The following is a 13322-nucleotide window of genomic DNA, read 5'->3' on the forward strand; positions in this document are numbered from 1 at the left end:
ATGCATTTTTTAAACTACTGTTTGTTAGATGGTGAAGGGAATGGTACACTGGGAGAAGTTGGGAAGTCCTGAAAGCTTGGTCATGAAGAAGAGACACAGAGAAGTTGAGAGACTTACTGAATGTCAAACAGCAATACGTGGTTAAGCCTGGGATTTTAACCCTGGCTGAATCTGACACTTGTGGGTTTCGCCACTGCACACGAGACAATACAACCTGAATGTGCCTCACACCCACCCAGCAGCCTGCTGAGACTGCAGATTCCAGAAGGCAGCCCTAGGTCTGCAGTGCTGCCAGGGGACTGGAAACCTGCAGTGTTCAGTGTTGCTGGGGTCAGTGTTCCAACAACCTGCTTCTAAAAGATGCTGGACACAGTGCCTAGTGACGAGAGGGCCTGTCTCCTTGTCATGGGCAGTGTTTAAGGTGCAGGTTACTTCTGCTCCAGGGAAGCTCAGAAAGGGGGGGCAGTCACCCTGCAAGCCCCCATCCCCATAGCTTCTCTTATTGGTGGGTTTGGTTTTGTCTGTTTCTTCCTTGATTTTTCTTTGCCTTTTTATTGATGAGTTTTTCTTTTCTTTCCTCTTTCTCCTCCTCCTTCCTCTTCTTCCTCCTCCTCTTCCTCCTCCTCCTCTTCCTCCTCCTCCTCTTCCTCCTCCTCCTCTTCCTCCTCCTCCACTTCTTCTTCTTCTTCTTCTTCTTCTTCTTCTTCTTCTTCTTCTTCTTCTTCTTCTTCTTCTTCTTCTTCTTCTTCTTCTTCTTTGAAAGAGTCTCAATTCATAGCTGGCCTGGAACTCACTATGTTGAACAGACTAGCCTCAAACTCACAGAGAACTGCCTGCCTCTGACTCCTGAGTATTAGGATTAATGGTGTTCACCACCTGTACCACCACACTGAGCAACTGAGGGATTTTCTGTGACATAGCAAAATGACTTCAAGTCCCCAACCATCTAGGCCATGAATTGAAGCCAAAGCCCACGCCTTCCTCCCCATCTTCCCACAGTTGGGGCTGAGGATAGACCTTATAGACCCCAGACTGTCTTTGGGCTGTTGACAGTTGTGGTTACAGCTCTGCCACTGGGGCTACGCCACGTCTAAAGGAGCTGATTCTGAGCACTTAACTTAAAAAGCACAGAACAGCTACAGACATGGGACTACGGGTGCAGCTCAGTGACCGAGCTCTGTTCTAGCTAACATAAAACCTGAAATGAAGTTGAGGGAAGGCAGGTAGGGAGAGGCAGGCATGCTTGTACATGCATGTTATTCTAGCACTGGGGAGGCTGGGCTGAGACCATCTCAAGTCCCAAACAAGCTTGAGCTGCAAAGGTTAATGAGCTAGCGAGCCAACCTAGACACACAGGGATGGCAGTGTACTTCACCACCCAGTCTGACTGGGGATCTTGATTCTAATTGGTGAAGGTCCAAGCTGAACTTACTTCTCAGTACTATACATTTGCCCCTGGCTGGCAGCGGGATGGGAAGTGCCGCCTGCCACCCCCACCCCCACCCCACCCCACCCCACACCCCGCCAGGCCTGTTCTTGTGAACAAGAATCCCACTTGCCTTCTAGGATGAACAAGAAGAGGAAGAGGCAGCCAATCAGAAACTGGCTCTACAGAAAGCCAAGGAGGTAGCAGAAGTGAGTCCCCTGTCTGCAGCCAACATGTCCATAGCCGTGTAAGTATCCCCAAGCCTTGGGCGCCAGCCAGACAAGGATGTAGGGCATAAGGGTGGCCCCTAACTGCTGAGCCTGAGGTCGGCACCTTTGTCCTCTCGCACCCTTTCACTCTATATTTAATGAACACCTACTATGCACCTGGTCCTGTTGTAACTTCTGGGAAGGCAGCATCCATGTTGGGGAGGGGCACTTTCATGTAGCTGTTCAAGTCAGAGAAATAATAAATAATAAGCAACACGAGGAAGTAAATTATACCTTGTGGAACCTCCAGGAAGCAGCTGGAAGGGGCAGGGAGCTGAGGAGTGCGGAAAGGTGTCTTAGTTAGGGTTTTACTGCTGTGAGCGGACACCATGACCAAGGCAACTCTTATAAGGACAACATTTAACTGGGGCTGGCTTACAGGTTCAGAGGTTCAGTCCATTATCATCAAGGCAGGAGTATGGCAGTGTCCAGGCAGGCATGGTGCAGACAGAGCTGAGAGTTCTACATCTTCATCTGAAGGCTGCTAGCAGAGTACTAACTTCTAGGCAGCTAGGATGAGGGTCTTAAAGCCCACACCCACAGTGGCACACCTACTCCAACAAGGCTACACCTCCAAATAGTGCCACTCCCTGGGCCAAGCATATACAAGCCATGACAAAAGACCTCACCTAAAAGGAAACAAATTTTGAAGGAAATGAGAGAGGAGACAAGGCTCTGAGGCAGGTGTTTTAGGAATAGGAAAGAGACTAGTGTGGCTGAGCAGATAAGCTTGAAGGAACAAGGCTAGACCACAGGGAAAACTTGTGTTTGGGCTCCAAGAGTTGTTGCCCCCAATTAAGTTACAGCCAGAGAGAGTTCTTGAGCAATGGAGTGTCAAGACCAGACGCAGATGGCCTCTAGTTATTCTTGTGGTAATAGAATGTAGCAGGGTAAGGATCTTACATGTGCCTGAAGGTCAGACTCAAGAACCTGGGCTGGTCCAGGCAAAAGAGATGAGAACTGGGCAGGGTCATGGGTGCAGCTGGGTTCAAGAAAGATTCTAAGGGAGGAGCAGACAGTTCACCAGTGAATCAGAGGCAGTGAGTTGGAAAGTGTCTTCATTAAAGGGGGGCTCAGGAACACCCACATTCAGAGACACACCTCTGCTGATGGCCAGGGGGAGCGGCTATGGCAGGGCAGGCTTCCTGTAGGGCCAGCGCTACCCAAAAGACATGCACAGCCAACTGCTGTCCTTCGGGGATGCCCACGACTCTCACCTACACACCCCAGCTGCTCCCACAGCCCAGAAGGAAAGGATCAGGCATGGCTTCCTGTGCTGACATTTAAATTATGTGTTTGTTCATTTGTTGGTTTGTTCGCTCATTCATTCTGGCACTGGGGATGGAATCCAGGAATGAATCTGTGGTAGGCAGGCAAGGCCTCCGTCACTGAGCCACACACCCAGTCCCTCACTGGTAGAATTGAGGCTGGAACTCCAGTTACTGAGACGACGGGAGCCTTTAGTGAGGCAGGATATTTTAGTGAAACCCCAAACTGCTCAGCTCAAGGTCGCTAGAGAAGCTGAGAGAAGGAAGGTGCCAAGGGCCCAATATCCCCTTCAGAGGCAGGTTCTTCATAACCTAACTTCCTCCAAGTAGACTCCTTCTCCTAAAGTTCCCGCCACCTGTGTCCATCAATAGACCAGTTGCACGCCTGTCCTCGTAGCAGTGGGGAAATTGGAGGTGTGACGCTGGCCACGAGAAAGGGCCGGTAAGATGGCTCCGTGGGTAAAGAATCTTGACACTAAGCCCTACAACCTGAATTCAGGCTCTTACCTAATGTAAGAGAACCGACTGCAGACAGTTGCCCTCTGGCATTCACACACTTGTGGTGGCCACATGCAAACACATACACCAGTGTTGTAAAAGTTGAAAGAATCCACTGGAGTTGTGGGAGTGTCAAAACCCTCGTTATCCGACCACATTCACACACGGCTTACAGGGCACGGGCAAGCAGCCTCCCCTCCTTGCCTTGCAGGAAGGAGCAGCAGAAGAACCAGAAGCCTGCCAAGTCGGTGTGGGAACAGCGCACCAGCGAGATGCGCAAGCAGAACTTGCTGGCCAGCCGCGAGGCGCTGTACGGGGACGCGGCCGAGCGCTGGCCCACCGCCTACGCGCGCCCGCTGAGACCCGACGTGAAGACGCACTTGGACCGGCCGCTCGTAGTGGACCCGCAGGAGAATCGGAACAACAACACCAACAAGAGCCGAGCGCCAGAAGCGCTGCGACCGAGCGCGCGGCCCCGCGAGAGCGCGCGCGACCCCGACGCGCGGCGCGCCTGGCCCGGCAGCCCCGAGCGCGCCCCTGGGCGGGAGGGTCCGTACGGCCGCGAAAGCGAGCCGCAGCCGCGCGAGTACGCGCCTCCCCGCGAGCACGCGCCCTGGGACGCGGACGCCGAGCGCGCCAAGGCCGGGGACGCGCCCCACCGCCACACGCACCGGCCTGTGGCCGAGGGCGAACCTCGCCGCCACCGAGCCCGCCGCCGGCCGGGGGACGAACCCGACGACAGGCCGGAGCGCAGGCCGCGTCCCCGCGACGCCACGAGGCCGGCCCGCGCTGCAGATGGCGAAGGCGACGATGGGGAGCGCAAGCGGCGACACCGACACGGGCCGCAGGCCCACGACGACAGGGAGCGCAGACACCGGCGCAGAAAGTGAGTGGCCTCCGGGAGGGAACTGGGTGCCCGTATGGACCTCCAGCTCACACGGGGCAGAATTCTTAGCAGCTAGGGTGACAGTCACCAGACCAAGCATACCGGAAGTCATGGGGATGCACCCAGCAGCCGAAGTCCCCGGTTAGCAGGAGAAACAGATGCAGTTCAGTGCTGGGATGGATGTAGGGCCTCATTTTCTAAACAAGAATCTACAGCAGAGCCAGCCCCTCACTGGGGGATTATAGACTGGCCCTCTACCACAGAACTACACCACATCCCAACATTATATACTTAAAAGCCTGGGCTATAAGTCTTAACAAGTTGTGTGTCTTACACGTGCGCTAGGAAAAGCCTGTAGTCTCCACCAGATTCGTATAGCTTTTCGTTGCTTGCTGCTTACTTGTGAGCTAATGTACACTCAGCCTTGGCGTTCCCATCTGTATATCGGAACCCCCGCCCCCAAATGACTAGAATCATTGCTAGAATTAAACTAGTGAAGTCCGCCAAGGCTTGCATGGGCACGAGTGCCTGTAAAGCACTCGGGATTCAGCACCTGCAGATGCCATCTTGCCAGTCCTTTGCTTATTTGATGGTGTCCCTGGGGACGGCTGAAAAGCCACTCTGCCCTGAGGCATCTTCCATGACAGCACCCTACCAGTCAGTAGTGGCTTTCTCGTATTCTTTTCATAACATTTTGCAGTGCTCCATAGAAGACCCTGGAGTGGCTCTCCACAGAGAGGCCCAGGGACTTCGGTGTTGATAGACAGCTGTCTACCTGTTATAAAATACTGTTCTCAAGTGAAATGTGGGGTCACTCCTATGATCCTAGTACTTGGGAGGTGGGGACAGAAGGATCTAGACCACTCTTTTTTTTTTCTTTTGGTTTTTTCAAGACAGGGTTTCTCTGTGTAGTCCTGGCTGTCCTGGAACTCACTCTGTAGACCAGGCTGGCCTCGAACTCAGAAATCCACCTGCCTCTGCCTCCCAAGTGTTGGGATTAAAGGAGTGCGCCACCACTGCCCGGCTCAGGGCCACTCTTGGCTACATACCGAGTTTGAGACCATCCTGGGTTACGATGAGAACCTGCCTCAAAATTATTATTATTGTTGTTGTTGTTATTATTATTTAATGTCCTCTTGATCCAATTTTGTATTGTTATGAGAGTATCATACTGATTTTTTTGATGTACAAAATCTGAGCCAGACCTATGGGAAGGGTCATCTGTACACCCTGTAAGAGTCAGCTTTCTCCTTCCCTGTGTGGGTTCTGAGGTGCCAGGCATCTTACAGCCTAGGCAGCACAGCTTGTGACTGGGCAGAACTCGAGGGCAGACATGAGACTCTGTTCCTAATAACAGCTGACCAGGGCAGGTTCCAGGACCACACACTGAGTGGCGGGAGTCTCAACCAAAGGAGAACTTAGACAAGGGTCTGGTCGTGTCCACTATATTTTAGTCCAGGCTGTGAAATCCAGCCAGTAACTGCAGGCAATGGGGGCCCTACAGAGCAGTTGACTTCATCCATGTCCATTGCTATCACCAAATACCTGAGGTCAGGTTACTCGTAGAGACCTGAAGTTTCTCCAGCTTCTTGTTCTGGAGACTGCAGAGTTGAACACACCAGCACAATGCCAGCCACTCTGAGGGCTTCTTGCTGCATCAGACATGATGAGGGCTTCCCATGGTGACCCAGAGCTGTCATGCCACCTCCAGCCTCTTCTTCTTCTCATAGTGCCACCATGGGGGCCCTGCCCTTGTGGTCTTATCCTACCTCCCAAATCTCCGAAAACCATCCTCAGACAAATTTAGGGATTAAGACTCCCAGTACCTGAGTTTGGGTAGATGAGGCAAACTTTAAAACCAGAACAGAGACATTGAGAAATATGACCAAGATGCATGCGTCAGACCTACAAGAGGAGCAGCTAGAGAAAAGTGGAGTTTCCGTCAAGGGCAGTATATACTAAGGTCCTGGGGTCAGAGGACAGCCAGCTTGCAAGACAGTGAGGAGAGAGGGGCAAAGGGTCAGCGATGAGCTAATAGGACCGTGGGTCCATTAAGAGGCTAAAGAGCAACTGACGGTGTGAAGAGGAATAGTGTCCTTGTGTTGTGTTTGCGGCTGCAGTATTGAGGCAGAACGATGAGGGCGGACGGTCGTCCCTTACAGTGCTCCAGGAGACCGCCAAGGCCAGCCTTGAACTCCTGGTCCTCCTATTTCTACCTGCCACGTGCTGGGATGACAGGCATGCACTTACCAGGTCTAGTTTTATCCGGTGTTGGGGATGGAATGCAGGCTTTGCTCACACTAGGCAAGTACTCTGTCAGCTGACCCATACCCCAGCCCTCGAGGAGGAGTTGTTGAGAGTCTCTAAATGTTACCTGTCAAGTCACACCATGAGCAGACCCTGGTGCTGAAATGCAGGGATTCTGAATACTCCTGCCTATCACTGCCTGGCTGTGTGACTCTTAGAATGTCACTGTACCTCTCTGGTCCTTATTTGTTCATCTGCAAATAGTGTGAACAGTAGACCAAGAGGTACAGGTTTGGATGAATGACTACATGTAAACTGTGTAGAGTGATGCAGAGCCAGCAGCATCACTGCTGTACTCAGTAAGTGTTAGCATGGGTGGAATTAGTAGCCGTCCTAAGTTCAGCTAACCTTGGATGTCTTTAGGGGTCATGCTGAGGCCCTCTGGGATACCAAAATCTACACACGTTTGGGCTCCATCTATAAAACAGTGTAGTGTCCACATGGAGCCCACACTTACCCTCTGTGGACTTCAGGTCATCTCCCGGTGACCTAGAACACCTGATGCAGTGCATCTATGGGCAGCTATTACTCTTTTTCTAAACAAATATTTAGAAAGCAGTGACCAATTAACTAATAACAGTGGGAGCCCACTGAGGCCCGTGGCCCCGCACCCATCACATTCACAGCACCAGGTCTGCGTTCCTTCCTGTGGCGCAGCCCTCAATTTCAGTCATTAAGCAGTTGGTTATCTCCACAACATTAATGCTGCTATTGCTCCAGTGAGCGTACCACTGTAGTATGCAGGGACCAGCACTGGAATATTCAGTATTGGTATATTCTGGGGTTTGTTGTTGTTGGTTTGGGGGTTTTTTGTTGGTTGGTTTGTTTGTTTGGGGGTTTTATTTTGTTATTTTTTGAGACAGTGTTTCTCTGTGTAGTCCTGGCTGTCCTGGAACTCACTCTGTAGACCAGGCTGGCCTCGAACTCAGAAATCCACCTGCCTCTGCCTCCCAAGTGCTGGGATTAAAGGTGTGCGCCACCACTGCCCAGCTATATACTCTGTATTTGTTAGGAAAGAGACAAAAGGGGGCAGTCTATATATTGGGGCAAACACAGTTTGTTGGTTGGTTGGTAGGTTGGTTGTTAGTTGATTGGTCTGAGGTTGGTAGGTTGTTGGTAGGTTAGTTGGTCGGTTAGTAGGTTGGTTGGTTGGTTGTTGGTTGGTAGGTTGGTTGGTTGTTGGTTAGTTGATTGGTCTGATGTTAGTTGTTGGTTGGTAGGTTGGTTGGTAGGTTCTTGGTTGGTTGGTTGGTAGGTTGGTTGGTTGTTGGTTGGTAGGTTGGTTGTTGGTTGGTTGGTTGGTTGTTGGTTGGTTGGTTGGTTGTTGGTTGGTAGGTTGGTTGTTGGTTGGTTGGTTGGCTGGTTGTTGGTTGTTGGTTGGTTGGTTGGTTGTTGGTTGTTGGTTGGTTGTTGGTTGTTGGTTGGTTGTTGGTTGGTTGGTTGTTGGTTGTTGGTTGGTAGGTTGGTTGTTGGTTGGTTGGTTGTTGGTTGGTAGGTTGTTTGTTGGTTGGTTGGTAGGTTGGTTGGTTGTTGGTTGGTTGATTGGTGGTTGGTTGTTATTGGTCTGTTGGCTGTTGGTTGGTTGATAGGTTGGTTAGTTGTTGGTTGTTGGTTGGTTTTTGGTTGGTTGGTTGGGTGGTTGGTTGGTTGGTGGTTGGTTGGTGGTTGGCTGTTGGTGGTTGGCTGTTGGTTGTTGGTGGTTGGTTGTTGGTTGGTTGATTGGTAGGTTGGCTGGTTGGTTGGTAGGTTGGTTGGTTGGTTGTTGTTTAGTTGGTTGGTTGGTGGTTGGTTGTTGGTTGTTGGTTGGTTGGTAGGTTGGTAGGTTGTTGGTTGGTTGTTGGTTGTTGGTTGGTATTTAATATTTTCAGTCTTGGGACTGGAGAGAGGGTTCAGCACTTGAGCACTTCCAGCTTGCACAGAAGACTCAGGTTCAATTTCCAGCGCCCACATGGTTGACTCACAACCTTCTGTAACTCCAGTTCCAGGGAATCTGATGCTCTCCATGGTCTCCATGGATACTAGGCACCCACTGCCACACAGACATACATACATGCCCTAACGGATATACATGAAATAAAAATAAATATTGTTGCCGGGCAGTGGTGGCGCATGCCTTTAATCCCAGCACTTGGGAGGCAGACGCAAGTGGATTTCTGAGTTCGAGGCCAGCCTGGTCTACAGAGTGAGTTCCAGGACAGCCAGGGCTACACAGAGAAACCCTGTCTCGAAAAATCAAAATAAATAAATAAAAATAAATATAAATAAATAAAAATAAAAATTAAAAAATAAATATTGTTAAAACATTATCCAGCCTATAGTCAGTTCAGTCATACTATACAGAGTCTATAGTATGAAAGGATGAGTTACAGTAAGAAGTTGTCAAGTGGCCAGGCATGGTGGTATACTCCCAGCACTCAGGAAGCAGAGGCAGGTGTATCTCTGTGAGTTCAGGATCAGTCTGGTCTACATAATGAATTCCAGGATAGCCAGAGCTATGTAGAGAGACCTTGCCTTAAGAACAACAGCAGAAGACTTTATCAAGTGTTTTAGCATTGTGTGAGTGCTCAGTGCTCAGTACTCAGTACTCAGTATCAAGTGTTTTAGCATTGTGTGAGTGCTCAGTGCTCAGTACTCAGTACTCAGTATCAAGTGTTTTAGCATTGTGTGAGTGCTCAGTATCAAGTGTTTTAGCATTGTGTGAGTGCTCAGTAAGTGCGCACAGACCAGATTAACAATACTGAGGTCTCTCCTTGAAAAACATCAAAAGCCTTAGAACTGGATACAGTGGTGTATGCCTAGAAACCTGCACCCAGGAATCTGAGACAGGAGGATTGCTGTGAATGTAGAGCCAGCCTGGACGACAGAGGAAAGTTCTATTGAAAAGATTCTGTTGAGGATCATTGTGATTCTATTTCAGAGAGCTGGGTGCTCCCATGAGCTCCTGCCCTTCTTTTCCCTTCCCTTGGGGTTTCGCTCAGGCTGTTTCCACAGCCCTGCCCCATGTGTTTCATTGCCAGGGATGTTGGCAGTGTCATTTATGTTCTTTTAATCCCCAGTCTCATTTCCACACTCCCCTCTCTCTAACCCTGTTCATCTTGTATCACCAGAACACCACTCCTGCATCGTGCAGTAGTTGCTAGATCAGGTTCCCCCATGCAGGGCAGCTGAACCTGTTGTTAGCCCAAGACAGCCAAAGTGAGGCCCATGCCCCTGACTCCTGGTACAGACCTGTGAGCCACCAAACATCTGCCACTCCTGACCATTCACATCAGCTGTGCAGCCTAGGTCCATCTGCATCTGTCACCATGGGCAACCCACACCCCACTGGTACAAGGAGAGGGTTGCTGCAGTTCTGAGTTTCCTGGCTTCCTCTGCCTGCCTGGGTAGCAGAGAACTGTGATCCGTTAACATGTGGCCCCTCACACATTCCTCAACACTTCTACTCCATGCACCCCAAGTTGTTCACTGCCTGTTTCCTTTGCTGAGTGATGGTGAAGTTAACAGTTTCTAGATGGGACCAGATTCTAGTTCAGTCCTGTCCTCTTCTCTCTGCCTCAGCTTCCCGTTCTGTTGAATGGAGCTGATCCTCTTATCTGTCTCAGGTGCTATGTTAATGCAGGAAGTCTTCAGGGTACAGGAAGTGTTCAGTGAAGGGAGCTTCTCTTACAATCACCTCCAAATGGTCTAGGACCATCTCCTAGACCTCGGGCAGAATATAGCCCAAGGGAGAAATCCATGGGAGCTGTTAAGTGGAGCCCTGCTTGAGATAAGCTTAATACAGCCAGCTGCCTCTAGTGCCTCTAGGCACTATGGGACGGAGCCCAACTGCAGTTTTCTGTATCTTTTGAATCTTCCTTGAAAACACTTAAGGATTAAAATTAACTGGAAATTGAGCTGGGTGTGGTGGCACACACCTTTGATCCCAGCAGTTGGAAGGCAGAGGTGGCTGGAGCTCTGTGAGTCTGAGGCTAGCCTGGTCTACATAACGAGTTCTAGGTCAGGACAGTCAGAGCTATATTGTAAGACTCTGTCTCAAAAAAGCAAAAACAAACAAACAAAACCAAGCCAGGTAGTGGTAGTGTAGGCCTTTGGTCCTAATGCTTATGAGGCAGAGGCAGGCAGATCTCTGAGTTAGAAGTTAATCTGGTGTACAGAGCAAATTCCAGGATAGTCAGGGCTACACAGAGAAACTAGATAGATGATAGATAGATAGATAGATAGATAGATAGATAGATAGATAGATAGATTGATTGATAGATAGATAGATAGATAGATGATAGATAGATGATTGATGGATAGATAGATGATTGATAGATAAGTAGATTGATTAACTGGAAAGTTATGATTGGGCTTTGCACATTGGGCCAACAAAAAATCCATATAGTACCAGGGGTATGAGCTAGAATCCTCCGTGAGGGGAGTGGGTATGGCTCAGTATTAGAATTCTACCACAGTGCAAGTGAGTCCTGGGTCCTCTCCAGCACTCCAGAGAGTTCACGGAGTATGTTCCCTTTTATCTCAAGAGTTCATAGTGCTTGGGCAGCTCTCTGTGAAGTGTGGAATCAGGAAATAGTTATTTTTCCTTCCCTTTCAGTAAAGTAAAAAGTAAAGTAAAGGGTGAGTAAAGCTTGGAGCCTTGTGGGCAGTCAGGCTGGGTAGTGCAGCCAAGAGTCCCTGCATCGTGCTGTGGCCCTGGGTAGGTCTCGGCTGCCCTGCTGATCCTAACGGTCTTCCACTTTGACCCCCTTTAGAGAGAACCAGGGCTCTGGGGTCCCCATGTCCGGTCCCAACCTGTCCACCACCAGGCCAATCCAGCAGGACCTGGGCCGCCAGGACCTGCCACTGGCTGAGGACCTTGACAACATGAAGAATAACAAGCTGGCCACCGGGGAGCCTGCCAGTCCCCACGACAGCCTGGGCCACAGCGGCCTTCCCCCTAGCCCCGCCAAGACCGGGAACAGCACCAACCCTGGTCCCGCCTTGGCCACCAATCCCCAGAACGCTGCCAGCCGCAGGACGCCCAACAACCCGGGCAACCCGTCCAACCCCGGCCCCCCCAAGACTCCCGAGAACAGCCTTATCGTCACCAACCCCAGCAGCACCCAGCCCAACTCAGCGAAGACTGCCAGGAAACCCGAGCACATGGCGGTGGAGATTCCCCCAGCCTGCCCCCCCCTCAACCACACTGTGGTCCAAGGTGAGGAGCCTCGGGGTTGCCTGGACTCACTGTGGGAGGAAGACCCTGTGGGTAGCCCTCAGTGGCGACGGCCTGTGGCCGTTCTCTGCACTCTGCCTTCCCTCCACAGAGCCCACACTCCCACAGTGGAGAAAGAAATCTCCAAATGGGAACTGGAGGTCTGGGGACAGCTTGTAGAGTTAGGTACACCATTGTTGTCCAAGACATGCAGCACAGCTGAAAGAATCCTCTGTAAATGGTCCAGTGGCTCAATAAGAACAGGGGGTGGAGGTGGGCTGGGATCTGGCTCAGCTGGTAGAGGACAACCTTCAGTCAAGGTGGGTGAAGGCAGAAAGTTCACAAGTTCAAGGCCACCCTTAGCCACCTGCTGAATTTGAGGCCAGCCTAGACCTCATCTCTGTTGTTAACACTGATGCCGATGTCTTTATTCGTGCTGAAGGTTTGTGTTTTCTGGTGTTATCATTGCAGCACACGCTTCAGAATGTTTGCATGTTCCTCTTTCGATCTTGGCAGTCAGAAGTCTCACACACCAGTGGGGCCCCATTTGGATCGGCCTCGCTTCTCTGTCGCCTGGGTCTTCGGGCCCCTAAAGACAGCGTGGCATAGATTCCTGTAGGGAGCCAGTCAGAATTAGGCTCTGGATTCTTATGTGTTGAGATAGCATCTCACTATGTAGCCTCAAACTGGAAGTGGTCCTCCAGCCTCTTTTTCTCCAGGGCAGGGATTACAGATGTGTACTGCCACGCCTGACTTCACAGTGGTGGGTCTTGACAGTGCACTAACGTTCTGAGGCTCAGCCCACAAGCAATACACAGAACCTGAGAGCCTGCTCAGTTAGGACTGGGTGCTCTCTCAGACCTCTATGAAACAGGGCTGTGGGCAGCTGCCCTATGCAGGTCCCAGTAACATCAGAAAAGTCTAAGAGAAAGGGAACAGGGTCTCTATTACCCTATAGAGTGCTTGCCCAGTTCAACGCCAGCTCTGCAGCTTCCCGGCTGTGTGACCTTAGACTAGCCGCTTCCCTTCTCTGTGCCCAGATTCCCTCCTCTGTGAAGTGGAGATCATGGGCGCCAACCTCCCAGGTTACCTGGCATACAGAAGCTTTTTCTCAAACGCCTTGTGTTTAGTGTCAACTCCAAGTGTGACCAGGAGCCTAGAGCTTTGTGGGAAGTCATGGAGGAACTCGTTTTGGTTCTTGTCCCAACAGTAAACAAAAACGCCAACCCAGACCCACTGCCAAAGAAAGAGGAAGAGAAGAAGGAAGAAGAGGAGGCAGACCCCGGGGAGGACGGTCCAAAGCCCATGCCTCCCTACAGCTCCATGTTCATCCTCTCCACCACCAACCCGTGAGTATGGGAGCAGGAGTGGGTCCAACTCCTCTGCCTGGGGGCAGGGTAGGGAGAGGTGTAGTGCCCCTGTGTGGGGGGAGGGCTGGGGGGCAGGTAGGGAGAGGTGTAGTGCCCCTGTGTGG

General features: G+C 51.0%; 1 protein-coding gene across 1 annotated transcript in view; it reads left to right on the forward strand.

Annotated features, from left to right (window-relative positions):
• The window catches only part of LOC116067850 (voltage-dependent P/Q-type calcium channel subunit alpha-1A), a 97874-nt gene that overhangs the window by 21609 nt on the left and 62943 nt on the right, over positions 1 to 13322 (forward strand). Inside the window, exons 10-13 of the mRNA XM_031336867.1 lie at positions 1567 to 1673; positions 3673 to 4347; positions 11406 to 11851; positions 13059 to 13197. Of these exons, the coding sequence (XP_031192727.1) occupies positions 1567 to 1673; positions 3673 to 4347; positions 11406 to 11851; positions 13059 to 13197 (1367 nt within the window). The remainder of the gene's footprint in view (positions 1 to 1566; positions 1674 to 3672; positions 4348 to 11405; positions 11852 to 13058; positions 13198 to 13322) is intronic.

This window comes from Mastomys coucha, unplaced genomic scaffold, assembly GCF_008632895.1.
Source record: "Mastomys coucha isolate ucsf_1 unplaced genomic scaffold, UCSF_Mcou_1 pScaffold22, whole genome shotgun sequence".
NCBI lineage: Eukaryota > Metazoa > Chordata > Mammalia > Rodentia > Muridae > Mastomys > Mastomys coucha.